Source organism: Triturus cristatus, chromosome 10 (genome assembly GCF_964204655.1).
Source record: "Triturus cristatus chromosome 10, aTriCri1.1, whole genome shotgun sequence".
In the NCBI taxonomy this organism is placed as follows: Eukaryota; Metazoa; Chordata; class Amphibia; order Caudata; family Salamandridae; genus Triturus; species Triturus cristatus.
This window is the reverse complement of record NC_140593.1, coordinates 1,044,304,316-1,044,322,922: the sequence shown is the minus strand read 5'-3', so window position 1 is coordinate 1,044,322,922 and position 18,607 is coordinate 1,044,304,316. Positions and strand designations below refer to the sequence as shown.

Below are 18,607 nucleotides of genomic sequence, written 5' to 3'. Positions count from 1 at the left end.
GACTCCCACATACAGAGTCCTACTACCATACAAATACAAGTATCAGAGGCTTACTGTACGCACATGCCATATACACAGGATATCAAGAAAAGGCGATTGGTCTTACTTAACAGTGGAACTTTACATAGAGGTGTCAGAAGGCCATAATCTGCTTCACACAAATAAAAAGACATGATCACGCCATACATTATCAAACTTGAACCCAGAGCAGGGGCAGTCTACTATTCATTATGACAGCAGGCTTGGTGAGCCCCTCCCAGTCACAAGACTGTCCTTGAACTGGTGGCCACAGGGACTGGCCTCAGTCTCTGCACTCACACTATTAGCATGATGCCAGGGCCAAAACATAATTCAGGATACCAGATTCACAAGCAGTCAGTCACTGCAAATTACATCTGTAATACCATGCAGAGGACATTCCTTTCCAAACACACGTAGACATTTACCACCAGGTGAAAAATCTGCAAGATTCAATTGTATGCACTAGATTCTCCATGAAATCTATGAATGTTGTAGAACTCCTGGGACCCTTTGTGGAAAAGCGAATATTTCTTCTTCACTTTGTGTACAAAGTAATCTTACAAGAGATTATACATACATAATTGTATAGAAGATTGTACTCGAAGTTACAATTTATAAAGAAAACTGGTTGCTGATCACCAGTGAAAATTACAAACTTTTTACCCCCAAATGAAGAGGAATGCTTTTATCCAATACCTTTCTCCTGTCCTACGTTCACATATTAAAGTTTTGTATTTGCTGTGACCATAAGTATTTATATGTGAGCAATTTTTCTGACAATTAAACCTCCCTTTGCCAACTACCCCTCCAAATTATTTTATCTGGGATTGGTTGAAATACCAAATTATAAGTTCCAGGGCATGAAGACATGAAAAAAAAAAACTACTTTTGACAGAAGTGTAAAGAAAGGATTAGTCAACACAGACTCTCATGCACTCTTCAATTAACTTCATATTCCCTTATAACACTTTTTGAATCTTGCACAATACTGAAGCAACTGACCTCAAGGATCACTACATCCTCCTCGTCATCCTCTTCATCTTCTTCATGGTTCTCTGCTATAGTGCATGTCGTTACTGACATTTCCTCATCAGAGTCATCCGATATTGTAATAAGGCCGTCCTCCCTGTGATTTATCCAGTCTATAAGATAGAAATGATCAAAGTTGCTTGCAGGATTCACAAACTGAGGAGACGTCATCTTTAACTTGGGACACTACAACGCTACATCATAGGAGACATTGACAAATCATAATAACTTGAATACTTTTACACCCCCAAACCCCATTAGGCAGCAAAGAAACACGAAGAGACTTCATTAAGACTCAAGTTATTATTTTTTTTAGGAGTCGCCTACTAGCCAGTGCATGCCTTGTCTGCTGCGATGTACTGTTGCTTATAGTGAACTTAGAGCTGTGCCATTGCTTAACATTGGCTGTTTTCACTGTCACTCATTTGTGTGCTTCTCATTCATCAACAGTGTGAGCTTTTATTGCTCTTCTTGCGTTTGTCCCTTTCCTGAAGCATGGACATATTACTGTGTCCTTCCACTGCTCGCACTTTGTGATTTTTGTTTAAGTACTTGAAGATAGTGTATGTGTTTTCCTACTGTTTCCATTGTGTGCTTTTCTCTACCATCAGCCATGCTTAATGTTTTACTCTCACTCCAATGTGCTTCTCCCCCATCACCCCACGTTGCCTTCTGACCCGTGTGCTTTCTCCCCATGAGCTTCAGGTTTCTGTCTTTTGCCAGTAGGATCCCCCCAACCATCGCCCCGGTGATTACTGTGTTACTTTCCTCTCGCTATGCTTCTCCCCTTCAAGTTGCTTCTCCACAACCTTCTTCAAAAAGAAAAACAATTGCAGAAGGTTTTTTATTTTAGTCATTGATCCAACTGACACTGGTAGGTAAAAAGAACAAGCATTGGCATAGCCAATAGGTCTCGCCTTGGGGACCTTATAAGTGTTTAGCCATGCAACCGTTGATGTTGTTGCACAAAGGATATTGTGCTGCATAACTAAATACTTATAAGGTCCCAAAAGCGAGATCTATTAGCTATGCCAATGCTTGTTTACATAGTAACTGTTGAGTATCAGCTACGTCCTACTCCCAAATAGACAGCTAGCATGTCAACCGACGAGAGTGAGAGAGAGAGCGAGAGAGAGAGAGCGAGAGAGAGAGAGCGAGCTTTAGAGAGCGAGAGAGAGAGAGAGAGAGAGAGAGAGAGAGAGAGAGAGAGAGCGCGATTTCGAGAGCGAGCAATTTAGAGAGCGAGCGAGAGAGAGAGAGAGAGAGAGAGAGAGAGAGAGAGAGAGAGAGAGAGAGAGAGAGAGAGAGAGCGATTTAGAGAGAGAGCGCGCGCGAGAGAGAGAGCGAGAGAGCGCGATTTAGAGAGCGAGAGCGAGAGAGCGAGAGAGAGCGCGATTTAGAGAGCGAGAGAGAGCGCGATTTAGAGAGCGAGAGAGCGCGATTTAGAGAGAGAGAGCGCGATTTAGAGAGAGCGAGAGAGAGAGAGAGCGCGATTTAGAGAGAGCGAGAGAGAGCGCGATTTAGAGAGAGAGCGAGAAAGAGAGAGTGCGCACCATTTAGAGAGATCGCGCACCATTTAGAGAGAGAGAGAGAGATTTAGAGAGAGAGCGCACCATTTAGAGAGAAATATTTAGAGAGAGAGCGCACCATTTAGAGAGAGAGAGATTTAGAGAGAGATTGAGAGAGAGATTTAGAGAGAGAGACCTGAAGGTTTGCTACATTTTTGAAAGACAATAATGTGACAAGAGTACATTGACAACGGTTAAATACTGTTTATTCTCTTCATTCCACAGGAGCTTATAATAAATGCTCAAAAAACTAAAGTAGTCATTTTCGGTCATTTTCCAGAAAAAGCTTAACTGAAATGGCATGTGGGCAAATAAATCATTGCTACTGCGAAATCCTACAACTACCTCGGGTGCTGGCTAAGTGAAACGGGTAAAGCAACACTACATCTGCACAAAATGAAGGCCAGATCACAGTCAACAACTGATGCCCTATGCAAACTAAATGAGTTAATGCATAGTCCACACACAGCCCCGATCAGAAAGGTAATACAAGCCAAAATTAGGGCAAGTGCAGGTTATGCACAGCAGGCATTTCCGGGCAAAATGGAAGCAATGTTGGACAAAGCACAATGCCTGGCCTATAAACGCATTTTCAAACTGCCCAAATATACTCTCAACAGCCTAATTCGTTTAGAATTCGGACTGAAGCAACAAAGTAAAGAATGCTTGGGAATGCACGCAAAATATTACTATCATACTATCAAGTATTAACAGCCCCGGCAGAAGCTTAAAGAGCATGCTGAAGCCAATCTATGGAGGGTTAATCAACCCGTGGCAATATTACATGGAGAAAGCATTGGAAATGTTGAGTTTGGCAACTGAAAATTGGGACGAAGGGTCGATAAACTATCTGGCCATTAAAAACTCAATTAATAAACAATGTTACCAACTGTCGCATATAGATGACCTGCCGGAATATGCAACAGGAAGAGGTCCACCAGAGCTGTTAAAATCATATGCAGGGCACAAAATCCAGCCCTATCTTAATCAAGCTCTGGGAAGGAGAGCACTCACAAACATTGTATGGGCTAGATTAGTGCCCCTCACAATTAAATAATTAAACCATGGGTGGCAGTCCCTTGAACACAAAATCAGATGTAGAATCTGCAACTTCAAACATGAATCTCTGCTACACTTGATTTGTCGTTGTCCTGGTATGCTTCAGCCCCGTCGGAACCTTTTAAAACAAAAAACAAATATGGCTGCGTAAAGGGGTCCGGACAGTAAAAGAAGCCGCCTCGGTACTCTTTTCCGGCACTCTACCGCCAGACATGGCCAGGTTTGGAAGATACATGGCCGAGCTCCGACTTAGGCTTATGGAAGAAGAGGTGCCAGGCAATACGAAAGACAATCTGGTTTATTAAGTAATTAGTCTCCACTAACCAGCTGGTGAAGACGTCATTTTTACTACTAAACCTTAGAACCCATATCAAATTTGCAAAAATGTTGAACTGGCAATCTCTCGCCATTTTACTAATGTATATAACATATCCTTTTCTCACGTTCTGATAGTGCTGCATGTAAACTAATTTTTTACGAACAAACCTTTTTTTTAAATTTTTTTTTTTTTTAAACAATGGTTGTTCCAACTCTCTTTTTAAATTGTAAGTCATATTGCAAATGGTTTTAAGTAACTGTGCAATATAAATAAAATTAATTAATTCATTCCACATTGCTTTGGGAAATGGAAACTTTAGAACTTCAAAGCAGGTGGTGGTTTGACATGTGTTTACGTCAATGAAAGCAGTACTATCGCGGAAAGAGTAAGGACTGTGTTGCTTCCCTACATGAATAACAGACCAGTAGCAGTGGTAGGCATTAAAGCCGTGTGTGTGACATGCACTGAATAGAAGAACATCTCACTTTAGATCTGGATAGCAGCAACTACATTCTGATTGAAAACAATCCTCCTTTTCGCCCAAACAATAACTGTTTTATGCTAACTGATAGATGTTGTTGGAAGGATCTTTAGTAAGATGTCTATAGCGCATGTCTGGAAGACATGCATTACATTGATGTTAAAGGCATCAGAGCTTCAGACAGGTTTTTATACAATGTATACAGCCATTGCCTAGACCAAAAATATTATGCATGAGAGTGAAGATATTTCAACTAGACCCACACTTGGAGGAAAGAAATATATGGAAAGAGAGACGGGGAGATACAGAGGGAAAAATAAAGTAGAAGACAGCCGCAAGAAAGGACAAGCCAGGCAGGGAGTGGTCCGCGCACTAGGGTAGAGGGGAGACAAATGAAGAGCAAAAGAAGGGACCTGCCCATGGGAGAGGGACAATGAGGGAGAATAAGGATAGGAGAAAAATAGTTTGGGCGGACAGATAGTAGATGCAAAGAGCTCCAGGGGAAAAAGAATATAAAGCTGGAGGGGGAAATACTGAAATCTGACTTTGTTGATGGATAGGAATAGTGGAGAGAATAAAAAAAAACTAGATATATGACGAGAAGAAGGGCTGAAGACCAGGGGGCAGAGAAGGTGTGAGAGGGTGACAGTACTGCCAGTAACAGTAGGGGAGAGAAAGTAGATTACAAGAGACAAAGATAGAGACACCGAGGGTGGCAAAAGACAGACAACAGGGGAAAGCGGGGAGAAAGGGCGAGAAAAGAGTGGGGCGTGAGGACAGTAGAAGGCACACGAGTGAGTGGCAATAGTTTACGAAACAGTAAAGGACATACAATTGGTGAGAAGAGAGAAACAGACTGATGACAAAGAAGATTATGAAATATCTAGAAATAGCAGAAGAAAAGGACAGCTGAAGAGATACTGGGTGAAATCAGACCTGAGAAAGTAGCGGAGGCAGAGGATTAAAAGAGACATCAGAACAGCATAATGGAAAGAAGAGGTGCCAGGCTGGGGGAGAGGAGACCTGAAGACAGCAGAGTGGTGACCACAGACGTGGTCTGACAGCAGTCAAGGGGGAAGGGAGAAGAAATTAAATTGCCCTTAAAGGTGAATGCAGACATGCACAGCCGATGGGACAGACAGAGGAGCACGCGTTACAGACAGGGCTGGTGGAGGGGGTAGAAGAGAGGCGGGGTGAGAAGATCCCTAAGGTCAGGAGAAGAGACAGAAAGGAGAGGGAGCTGAAAAGAGATCGAAAGGGCGCATACAACAGAGGAGAGAAGGACACAAGAGGATGGGAAGAGCATAGGGGCCAATGGAAGGAGACAGAGAAGGCAACAAGGTGTCCACGGTCACTAGAAGAACCAGGAATGGGGAGAATAGTGAAAACAGTTCTAGGGACCGCAGGGGAGATGCAGAGTGACAAGTGAAATAGAATCAGTGGAAGAGACGGGGCTTGATCAAATACATGAAGAAAATAAATCAAATGACGAAGCTGACAAAGACAATAAGAGACAGGAAAGAACATTGGGTGAATAGATGAGGAACCTGGAGACGTAGGGGACCACTGGGAGGGAGGAGGGGGCAAGGAGGGGGTAGGAAGGAGGGGGTAGAGAGGAGGAGGGCGAGATGCGTGAATGAGAACCAGTCCTGAGAGAAAACTGAGGAAATAAGATGCAGTTTTCAGAGAATGAGATTTGAGAGGAACAGGGAGGCGAAGGAACGGGATCAGAACGCTGTGCAAAAGTGCCACGTGCAAGGATTAGGCTATGCTATGTAATATGTAACTTCGGGCACTAGAGGGTTCCTGCAACTGAAAGAGAAAGGAGTGACGGGAGAGGAACAGAATAGCAAGCGACGAACAAAAGGTGTGACAGATTATAGGGGAAAGGTAAAAAGAGAGACTAGAAGGGACAAGGCAATCGACAGGAAACGGATCAGAAGACACTACACAGGAGAGCGTGAAAGCATAGACAGTAGGACACCGGGGCAGGAGAAACAGCAGGAAAGGGAGGAGAGAAGGACTAAAGGACATACAAGAGGGAGAGCGAGCAGGAAAGGGAGGAGAGAATGGCTAGAGGACATATGGGGGAGGGTGGGAGAAATGCAGTGGGAGGAGACGGAGACTCAATTCCGGCAGTTGTGTAAATACGGAAGTAATGCACACATTAATGTCCGTATGTTTGACGCACATCAAAGAACTCGGCTGGTAGAGAGCACGGTGCTGACAGACCTGTTACCCGCCTTTACATAACACCAAATTAGAACATTTCCTGCGAGTGAAGTAAACTAAAGTAATAAAATACAAGACACGTGCCTTTCTTTTAGCAACATGGCACCCGCTTCATGGCCTCTGCACTTCATGAAACATGACAAGCCCGGCAGGGTGAGGTGCGTGCACGCACGTGCTTGTGTTGCTGGTGTGCATGGAAGGAACAAGCCCATGAGTGGTGCGTGTGTGTGCGCGCGCAGTCTGCTCTTTTTGGAAGCACACACTCGTGCTTGTGGCGCACCCCTGCGCGCTCCCGCAAGGTGGATGCCGCCACAAGCACGAGTGTGTGCTTCCAAAAAGAGCAGAGCGATGGCTAAAGGTCCTCCTATGCAGCGCATGTGCGCTGCGTAGGAGAGACCTACAAAATAACGGCTAAGTCATTATGTAGGTGCAGCATCGGTAATGCATGTGCCTACAAAATGCCAGCCGCGTCAATAGTATTTTTTTAAATTCTTTAGCAATGCATCACAACATAGGTTATGCTGTGTCACATGGCTAAGACCACTGTTGAAGCCAATAGGTCCGAGGGGTGAGACCTACTGTCTTTCCCAATGCTTGTTCTTTGCAGAGTCCCAAATCAGAAGCAGTTGGAGAAGGGGGTCCTTAATTACAGGTAAAGCTCTCCCTTTTGGATGTGCACCCACACAGGTCTGCACTTAATCAGACACTGTGCAGGATAGGCGAGCTTATCACTCGATTTCCATGCTTTGCAAACTTACTCCACCCAAGCCGCTTCCTACCCAAGCACAGTACTTCCACAATGCACAGGTGAGAGGGCATAGCTAAGAGGGAATGAAGGAATGGAAATCAGGTGTCAAGTAGACATGCACCAGAAACATAATATGGGTCTAGAAACCTATTTGTATAGCTTTCTCCATGTACACTTTAATTCAATTTTCTCCAATAATCTTCCCAACCTTGTTTCTACTGCTCACACTAGCTCTTCTTTTTAAGTATTTTTAAACATTTAAATATGTTCCTTTGGCATAGCTTACGGTCCTTCTGTTCCTCCTTTTCAGTCATTTCATACCTTTTGCCTCCTGATTTTCTATCACCTCATTTGGTGCAGCAATCTTAGTCTCTATGCACAAAGGCGACCTCAGAGGTCATAGTTTTCACAGGTGACAGTGACTGGGAAGCCACAGCAGCCTAATTAACACTTTACGGGGGTTGCAGTGGTAGGCCAAAGGCGAGCCTGTCTGTGCACCAGGCAGACGGCTGTTCTGTCTCCAACACGTGCATCTTCTGGTAAGCAGATACGAGCTTCCTTCACTTCTAAATTTCCCAGTGTCACATTTCCTGAAAGTCTTAAGAAAAGTACTATTCCTGATCCCTCAAGTGCATTTTTTTTATTTTTTAAACTCTTCCATTCACCTTCATTGAACAAGCACTCAGCTCGATAGCCACATCCCTTCCCTTAATATGACTGTCAGCAGACCAAACTAAACTTCCTTGAGAACTGTTGAACTTCATGTCCAAGATAAAACACATCATGGAACTTTGCATTTTTTGTTATAGAATTTTCTCTAAACATTCTTTTTAGGTCGAGCCTGGGCAGTGCATGCGCTGCTGTGAGGCATGCAGTAGTGGAGTATGAACTTGAAGTCCCGCCCACTCTCCACCCATATTTGTAATTGGCTTGTGTCATTGTCCTTCATAAACACTGGATTCTGATTATTAGGCTTGTTAGCCCCTCCTTGGTACTGCCTTGTCTGCATTGGTTACCTCCCATAATGACTGGACCTTTTACTTGTCTTGTTACACGGTCTGCTTTATCTTGGCTCTGAGCACTATTTTAGTTAATGATGTGCTCCTATTCCACCCACTACCTCGCAGCACGCTGCCAGTTTTTATTTTATTTACAAACGGGGGTCTGCTTTAACTATAGCACATGAGTTTTTTTATTTTTTTATTTTAGCAGCGCGGTCCACTTTAAGTATAGCGGCTGCGCTTATTTTTAGGTCTCGCCTACGCAGTACACATGCGCTGCATAGGAGACCATCAGCCATCGTTCAGCTCTTTTTCGAAGCACATACTCGTGCTTGTGGCGGCATACACCTTGTGGGAGCGCACTGCTCTCCCCAGCACGCGCGTGCGCACCACTCGCGGGTGCACCCCTCCGCCTTTCTCACCCGCTGCAGCCTGCACGCCTTTTTTTATAAAACCTTCAGCGCGAGGCGCGCACGCTTGTTTAGGTTTACTAGCACCCATGCGGCGCTTTCACATTCATAGAGGCCGCGTCCCTTTCTTTACACAAACCGCGTCTAAAGAAAGGTGTGCGGCCGACATTAAAGTGAGAGCGGTATGGGCACTTTGACCAAAAAAAGGGATCAGCTTGATAAATGGATGCTTTTTTTTGTCAAAGCCCCCATACCGGGGTTTCACTTTAAGGTCAGACACGCCCCTTTCTTTAGACGCGGCTTGCCTAAAGAAAGGGGCGGGCCTTCATGAATGTGAAAGCGCTGCATGGGAGCTAGTAAAAACAAATATTTGCAATGCAATAGGTCTCACCTTTGCGAGAGTTTAAGCTATTGCATTGCCAATAGCTTAAACTCTCGTAAATGCGAGACCTATTGCATTGCGAATGCTTGTTATAACTGAAACCTAGCTTACAGACTCCACTGGAAAGTCCCAGTTGGTTTTAAAATGAACAGTAATCGCAACCCACACTGGAGGCAGTTTGGCAGTCATAAGTAAAGATGCTATATAAATCCTGTCTTTGGGCTTATTAAACTACTGAATTTTTGCCCAATAATATCTCTTGCAACTTCTCGAACATCCTAATTGGCCGTTTAACTGCCTTGCCATAGTAGATGATCCAGATGACAAGAATGTCACAAGCATAGTGCAATAATGTGCTGCCACTGGCCCATCTCATTTAATCTTAGACGCCCAACAATAGGAGCAGTCACGCTTTTGACTTAATCTTTTCCAACCCCATAATATATATTTCTATTGTAAACACCATTTGCTCTCATCTTAAGGATATCAGGTTTTCTGTCTCTCTCCAATCTCCTCCTAACGTTAGCGATAATGAGGATTCCAAGTCTTTTAGACCATGGCATAAGTTTGCCAATGGTAGGATTTGGGCATTACAAGGCACAACCGTTCGCTCCTGTTAGCTCAGACATTGACCCAACTATCACCAACTTTACTAACTCGACCAGCACCACTCTGGATGACTCTCTTCCTGTAAGAGCTTCAGTCTCTGAAGCAGACTGATCATCTATGCTGTGTATACTTTAGAATACGATGAAGCGTAAAGAAAATGCAATAAAATAGAACGCAATTGTTTTTAATAGTACTCTAAACAGACCAAACTTTCATCCAATATACTACTGAACTAAAACTGCACTTCTTTAAAATATTGCTGTATGCACATCAATTGCACTCAGTCATACTGTGGAGACTTTCTCAATCTTCAATAGACTTGATAAACTGTCAAGTACCTCTACTGTTGTATCCTCTCATCGCCTTTGCCTGGAACTTTCTGACTTTTTTCACATCAAAAAGGAGTAATCGTCTTCTAACTTTTAGTGACCGTCTTAACCAGGATTCCCAATTTACACGCTTGACCATATATGTGTAAGAAAGTGGCTCTGTATATCCTGTACCAAAGAACGGTTCAGTGTGTAAAGAGTCCACAGTCCCCAGAAATTTGGCAGAGGTTAAAGTTAGATAAAACCTTACTCTCTAAAGTGGTAGCTTGGTCGAGCAGTATGGCAGTATCAGAGGACAGTGTAAAGCATTTGATGTACACACTCGGTCCGCAAATGGTCTCACACACTCAAGAACTGAACTCTAGGCCAATTGTTTTGTATTTAAAAATATATAGTTTTATTTTAGAACCATAAGTAGGTATCCAAATACTTTCTAAGAATAAGATGCTCTAGTTGAATACTTTCAAATAGCAATAGACTTTTAAATGCAATAGTTACAGTTGTTGCAATAGGCAACACAAGTTAAACACAATTATAACATTGAGCTCAATGGGAGTTTTTAAGTTAAGGCAATTTCAATTACTTGGCATAGGTTTTTCTTACTCCGGGCTGGATCCTGGACTTAGCCCTGGTGCATCTCCAGTAAACAGCTGAAAGAAATCGATTTTGTTACACAGGCGATTTTTAAGGAATATTTGTAGGTTTCAAAAGTCGACACAGAAGAATTTCTGGCAAAAGATAGGCAATGTTATCCTATGGAGGAAAGTTTGGTTATCGGTTAATCACAGTTGTAATTACTTTTCAGGGTCAGTGCTGGGCACCAAGAACCAGCACTGGGGTCTCTCCTGAAAACAGTGGAGTAATTTCGTTTTTATTATTCGGCTGATTTTTAGTGAATATTTTAAAGTTTCAAAACTCGACACTTAGAAGAATTTCCAAGTGAAACCAGTCAATGTTACCCTATGGAGAAAATGTAGGTTATCGGCTTTCAGGTAAGTACTCGACTGGCAGAGTTAAGGTTCTGGGCATAGACTCAGGGGTCTCCCAGGGTCAGGTAGGTACAGTTACATCCTCAGCGGCACAGGGGCAGCCGGGTGCAGAGAGAGTTAGGCTCAATGTTAGCCTATGGCGGGCAAGGGGCCTTTGGTTGGTGGCTGCTAGCACGCAGGCCACGCGGCTGTGGGAGCTGGGCTCCTGGTCACTCACACAGGGCAAGTGGGGAAGTAAGATAGGATAGATGTTGCACTTCCAGGGGCACTCGGGCGGCAGGGTGCTTTTGAGCCGTCGGGCTCTCAATGGAGAAGCTGCAAGATGAACAAAGGCTGCAAGCTCGGGGACCAGGGGTGTGGAATTGAATAAAATATCTACTTGGCCATGGGGTAGGTTGCTTCATAAATCTACTTGTCCTGTAACAAAATCCACTTGTCCCTTTTGTGCCATGTAATACGGTGACAAATTATGGCAGCAATCTCCTTATTTAAGAGTTCTGATATAGCCTCTCTAATTATGCCAGGGCTCGTACCATAGTAGGGTTGAATATTAGCAATTCCCTTAGGTTGCTACGTTTCTGCAGATCTACATGCTGGGGCTGAAGGTAGTGGTAAAGCAATAGTTCAAGGGTTGGAATGCCCTTTTGAGTCTGTGCTAACTTACTAACTTGCGTGTTTTTAGGGTTTGCACCAACTCTTTACCCATACTGAAAAAGGTTGGAAATTTACTCCTGACAGTGGTAGGCATAAAACTTCTTCCAGGGTTGGAAAAAAGTGGTTGGAGGAAAAGTGAACTTGAAACATTCAGATTTTCACATGAGCAATGCTAAAATGCAGTTCACAAATATTTTCTAGGAGTACTATTTCATGGCCTACTTCTGTAAATTCTTGTGAATTCACGGAGACTGTATATATGCACTTAATGCAAGGATATATACAATGGATGCACTTTTGAGACTTTCTTTAATAATTGGGCCTCTAATTACGCCTGGCGTTAACCATGACCCTTTGTGTTTAATAAAATTCTGTCTCTCTCTTTTTCTCTCATTTTATCAGGTGGCTTCACTGTGACATATTCTGCTCTTTTACAAGGAGCATATTGGCTCACAAAGTTGTTGTGTTCAGTGCCTGGAACTGCTGTGGCAATGTGTGCTTTTTGAGAGCAAAAACTATTTTTGATTTTGCCAATGCCCAGCAGCTCGCACACCGATAAGGTTTTACAAAAACCATGCCTAAACAAGTCACGCATTGACAAAACCATAAGGCTGACCACCAATTTCAGGCCTACTGACTTTGCCAATGCTTGTTTATTTGTGTTTCCCATAATCGTATTTAAACTGGTTACACTGATTATCCAATATGAATATTGTTGGGAAATGCAAGCATACATCAACATGGAACTAAATGATGCTGCAAAGATATGGTACCCAAAACCTTGCAGTAGTTTAGCAAAATGTTTCTTTTCCTACTTGCATTTTTTGTGAACATTTTATTTTGCAAGCAAAGAATCATCCCTCTTGCTTTCAAGCTTCGGCAAATATTTGCATATAATCAGAGAGCATTCTGGGAGCATTATACATAGCCTCAAATTACTAAACTTTGAAAACGTGTGTTCACATTTATACTGGAACCACCGTCAGTAGTGCAGGCTGAGCTTACATAATTCACTTTTAGTACTCACCCTAATAATAAAGGCTTTGCATTACTGAAGCATAAATACAAGCTTGAACAACATTTAACACATGGATACAAATATTACCTTAAGTGTAGACATTGCCCTTTCCTGATCCATAATGTGGTACTGTAATATGGCAGCCAAAGGGTTTGTGCTGTATGGGGTTGGCCCTACTGGTCCCAAAGACAAAATACACATGAAACCTTGTTGCCCTTGACCCCAAACAATATGTCCCGGGCGTCGGGCTATAGGAATTCCACATGATTCTTCAGGTGCAACCACCACTTTGAGAGGTAAGTTGGGAAGCTGTAGGTTAGGTAGGTACCCAGTGGTTGGGCACAGGGGGCCGCAGGGCACTGGGTGCAGGGATGTCTTTTGGCGTCTGGAAATCTTATCCTCTGCTGGTCGTGGTTGGAGGGGTTCCTGGTTCTGAGGCTGCAGGTGTCGTCAGGAGCGTCGAGGAGGGTCCTTGGGAGCTGGATTCTGTGACAGTCGCCTGGGGGACGTCCTCGTGGTCTTTGTTCACTCAGGCACAGGCCGGGTTCGGCAGGTGCAGAGTGTGCTGGATTTGCGGTTCCTGGCTGGCACCCGGGGGTTGTTGCTGTTTGAGCAGAACCACTGCTCGTGGGAGTCCCAGTCTTTAGATGAGCAATGCAGGCAGGTCCTCCAGGGTTTGAGGTTGCTGACCACTGGAGACGCCGGGATTTAGCAGGAGCAGGTTCAAGGATCGACAGGCCTGTAGGGCTGGGGCCAAGTCAGTTGGTGTCGGCCTCTTGTTAGCAGCTGCACGGCAGGTCTTCTTTCTTCTTGTTCTTCTTATGGTTTCGGAATCGGGATCTGAGGAAGGAAGGTTCAGGGTGCTAAATTTAGGGGTGTTACAGGTAGGCAAAGGGCAGGGACAAATGGGTCCCTTCCCTGGGGTGGGTACACCCCCTATCCTGCCACTCTCCTATGGGAGGGGGGCAGGAGCCTCGTCCTGATTGGGTAGGGCTCCCCATCTTCAAGATGGCGAGAGCCCGGAGTTGGCAGAGGCTGGCACACCCCCTTTCCTCACTTGGGCTTTCCTGCCAGAGTGGGGGCTAGAACCGGTGGGGACCAGTTGCTGAGTACAGCAAGTGGTCTGGGGAGGCTCACAAAGGCGGCATACCTCTGAAGCTTCCCCTGCCCATCCTGGGGGGAGGAGACTTAGCACCTCGCCCAGGATGTGCATTGTTGCAGACCCACGAGAGCGGATGGCTCTCTACCCAGGGGTCCAGCAACATGTCTGCTGGGTGGCAGCCTCTCAGTCAGGACATGGGTTGTAGGTTAGTTTCAGGGGGCAACTGTAAGTTGCCCTCTGTCGTGCATTTTACATTAAATCCCACACTGGCATCAGTGTGGGAGTAATGTGCTGAGAAGTTTGATACCAAACTTCTCCGTCTTCAGTGCAGCCATGATGGTGCTGTGGAGTTCGTGATGACGATCTCCCAGCACCATATACTCTTAATTGCAGCACTGCACTTACAGTGCCCAGGAATGGCCCTGAGTACTGTAGGGGTACAGGGCTCATGCACCTGTACCCACACCACTGGCATAGGGCACCGAGCTAGAGGGGTGACTGAAGTATGCCAGGGCAGTGTGTTGTGGGCATGGCACACAGGGATGTGTGCCATGTCGACTCTTTGTTATGTTCTGCACTCAGACACTCAGCCTGCAAAGGCAGTGTGTGTGTGGGTACAGGGCCTCTAAGGGTGGCACAATAAGTGCTGCAGCCCTTAGGGGCCTTCTCTGGTCACAGTGCCCTGGGTACCATTTACCAGGGACTGACATGTGGCCAGGGATGCCAATTGGGTGTAGGCTTCAATGCAGTTTTAGGGAAGGAACACAGGTCCTGGGTACCCGATCGGCAGGAGCCCAGGGCACACTCAGTCAAAGTACATCAGCAATTCAGCAAAAAGTGGGGGCGTACCATGCAAGAAAGATGGCACCTTCGCACAATATGTCCTTTTGGTGCCTTTACTCAAGTGTCAGAAAATAGGATTCTTCCAAAATCAGGTTAGTTTCCCCAAGCTGCCCAAAATATCCCTGTCCTATAAAGGCTGTCAAAATCTTGCATACTCTATTTTTCCTGTTCAGATTGATCTTTGCAAGATTTCTTTAACCTCCAGTTAAAATCTCTTTATCCTTGGATGAAAAGGATAGTCACCCCACTTCTGACGAAAACCTATGGCTTAACCTAACATCGTCCAGTAATGGCCACTTTTTTGCTTCCTTTCTCATGGAAAGCTTGCTGAATCTCCAGCTCCCATAGTACCTTGACGCTTCCACCATTCTTTCAACACATCAACATTCCAACACTCACTGCAAATTTGCATCTCATCTTGGTATCAAAACCATACTCTTCTCTGCGGTCAACAACATTCAGATGACACTAGCTATAGGAGACCAGGCTACATTGGCAGCGTTTGCCGCCATATCACATGTAAATAGCTAGCTTCCTTCATGGGAGGACACACTCATTCTAGCTTCCCTATTCTTTTCCACTCTGAATTCAAACTCATTCCTGTGGGTTGCCACAGGGATTAGCTTTAAACCGATCCCATTTAATATCCATGTAGTTTCTTTTGCTGATATGATTCAATCTTACTGCCTCATTTCCTATTCCTAAGCAAATGTCACTGAACTTATTCTGCAGATGGATAGAAACAGCAAAAGCCTTATAATTAATTTCAGAGTTTAAGTGTGTCATCGCTAACCAAATGAATGAAACATTTCCTAGCTAACATAACGGAAAGTTTCAATTATATTAAGTACTCGGAGGTAAGGATTATGCTTTACTTTATTCACTTTAATTTCATAGCCATTTTAATAACACCAACAAAACCACATTTCCCAGAAGTCCAGGAAAATTGGAGAAAACAGACAGACAAGCACATCCATGAACAGCATTGTCCAATCAGAACCCAGGCTCCAGCATGTAACCCCACTTAAGTGTCCTGGTCTACCTCTTTCGTAGCGCGAGTCATGCCATCCGTCTTACTCTACGCGTCCTGCTTTCCAGAATCTCTTCCTGGAACCAAAGAAAAGGATCAGAACTAGAAGCTAATCACCAATGCATTGAATGCATTCCAATAAATCGTCATTCTAACAAAGAAAACTCTGGACCTTGAATCACAAGTAGCTAAAACGGTTCATTAACTGCAATACAATTCCATAGCAAACTGCCCCCAAAATTAGATCAACATGTCAAATAAAACAGAGAGAACACTGTACTTACTCCAAACAGGCGGGCATTCCGGAACCTCTCCGCGGGCGGGATAATCCTCGCCTCAGAGTCCTTAATAGAATTGAAACTTTCCGTTACGTTAGCTAGGAAATTTTTCATTCTATGTCACGACCAGAGACTTCGGATTATGCCAACGGGCCATATCAATAATAGGTTCGAAGTAGAAACCTTTAAAGGTTGAGTCTGAGGACCAATCCGCCGCGTTCATTATGTCCTCCAACCTTGCCCCAAGCATGAATGCTTTGGAAGCCATCACTCCCCTCGCAGAATGGGTCCCAAACTGCCACAGGTTAATACTCGCCTCCTGCATGACCCACCGCACCCAACGTGCAATCGTGAGAGATGACACTGTCTTATGCGGTTTACGGAGGGCGATCAAAAGCTGCGTCTTCCCTGGAGGTCTAAGCAACAAAGACATCTCCTCTCATGATTTTAAGTAGCGCACCACACAGTTTCGGGGAGTCTGGAAATTTGGGGTACTGTACCACTCTAGTGCGACATTTGGTTCTTCGACGAATGGTGAAAGAAACTCCGGTAGGAGAAAAACCCCTGCCTGGGATATCCAGGGCCCTAACATTAGAAACTTGTCTACACGAGATTAGGCAGAGGAGCGTCGCCAGTTTAGCAGACAACTCCTTCCTTGACAAGAACTCACTGGATTGCCAGGACAAAAATAAGTTGAAAACTTTGTTGACAACCCGTAACTGAGTATCGCGGTTCAGGAGTTAGAGACAATCTGAGCCCCCTCAGAAGCAGACATATGAAGGGGTGCTCTCACAGACGCCCCTTGAAAGGGGGAATGGCTGAAATGGCAGACCGAAAGGTATTCACCGACCGGTGAGTGTAACTTGTTGGGCTAGACTGGAATCTCGAAAGAGGCGCGAGTGGCAATTCGCAACCTGATTCTCCAGTCTGGGGAGATACTCTGCTGTCACCGAAATCTGGTGATCGAGACAGAACTGCCAAAGGCTTGTCACTAGATCCGAGAGAATCTTCGACAGAGTGCCACCGAGGTGATTTATGTACCGGACTGGCGAGACATTGTCCATCTTCAGAAGGACACACGATTTAACCCGGTGTTTGGTCCAGCAACGGACGGGCAGGACCCTGCTAAAAGCTCCAAACAATTGATATGCAGAGACTGCTCCTGCAGTGACCAAGACCCTCCTGTGTAAAAGTCCCTACACCTGGCTCCCCAGTCTGATCTCCTGGCGTCTCACTCGATAACCAGGTCTGGGGTAGAGCCGAAAATTGCCCGGCCATTCCACGCCTCCATACGAGTGAGCCACCAGCGAATCTCTTCCCCTGCTTCATCAGACAGGAGCACTGGATGAGAGTAAGGAAGCCCTCCCCGCAAGTGTCTCGCTTTCAGCCGCTGCACAGCCAGATAGTGCGATGGGCCAGGAAAAATGGCCTGGATGGAGACCAACAGGAGACCCACCACGCAGGCAATCTGTCAGAGGAGCACTCTCACTTTGGACAATGTCCAGCGCAGCTCGTGACAGATCTTGGACATCTTCCGCGTAGGAAGGCTGAAAGTTGCCTCAGTAAACTCTATCAAGAAACCCAAGAACGTGACCTTCTGAGCCAGAACCAAGAGACTTCTTGGTGTTTATAACGAAACTCAGCATCTCTAACAGGCTGACCGCCTGCTGCAACTGTTCCTCGCAACAGTCGAGGATCTTGCGCCAAAAGAAGCAGGTCATAGAGGTAAACAATGAGGTGGGTTCCCAGAGCCTGGAGGTGCTCCACGACTGGTATCAGCACCTTCGTAAACACCAAGGAGTGGAGGAAAGCCCGAAAGGCAGAGTGGTAAACTGGTACACCCGCTGGCACCAAAGAAACTGCAGGAATTTCCTGTGTAGTGGAAAAATAGGGATTGCCAAGTATACATCTTTTAAATCCTAGCGGACCATCCAATCTGCTGGGTGTAAACCAACCACTAGTTGAACTCGCGCAGATTTACCACAGGATGCTGCCCCCCCCCCCCCCCCCCCATCCGCTTTGTCCACCAGAAACATGTTGCTTATGAAGCCTTGCGGAAGTGGCGAGGCAAAAAGCCCCTTTATGGAGGAGCGAGGAGAACTCCACGTCAATCAGTTCCGCCTCTAGATGGGAGAATTGATTAGGCCTGGGTCTGCTCTTGACCGGGAGTGCTGCAGAATTCTATCCGAAAACCTTGGACGGTCTGTAACACACTAGCATCGCTCGTGCTGGTTTCCCACACATACACAAACCTGGCCAAACGGTTAGAAGTTGTGATAGCCGGCTTGATCTTGATACTGCACCCGCCTGGAGCCTTGCCCTCTGGAGTTTTGGGGGGCCTGGCCGGTCAAGGGGCTCCTACCTCGACCGGCCACACGCAAAACCCGGGAAGAGAAAACCCTCTGGTTAGAGGACTAGGCCTGAACTAGGGACGTGAATGTATTCACGAATTTGCAGAGCTCCTTGATAAAAGGCTCGCCAAACAATCCACCCTGGGCCAGCGCC

General features: G+C 45.3%; 1 protein-coding gene across 2 annotated transcripts in view; it reads right to left on the bottom strand.

The window, feature by feature from the left end:
- Positions 1–18,607, bottom strand: part of RNF216 (ring finger protein 216) — an 883,004-nt gene that overhangs the window by 793,769 nt on the left and 70,628 nt on the right. The window contains exons 3-4 of one of the 2 annotated variants that reach the window (XM_085629141.1): positions 15,837–15,901; positions 1,024–1,163 (exon numbers count right to left, since the gene is read on the bottom strand). In XM_085629141.1, coding sequence (XP_085485267.1) covers positions 1,024–1,104 — 81 coding nt within the window. In that variant the 5' untranslated portion in view covers positions 1,105–1,163; positions 15,837–15,901. The remainder of the gene's footprint in view (positions 1–1,023; positions 1,164–15,836; positions 15,902–18,607) is intronic. The other variant, XM_085629139.1, reaches the window with a different exon arrangement.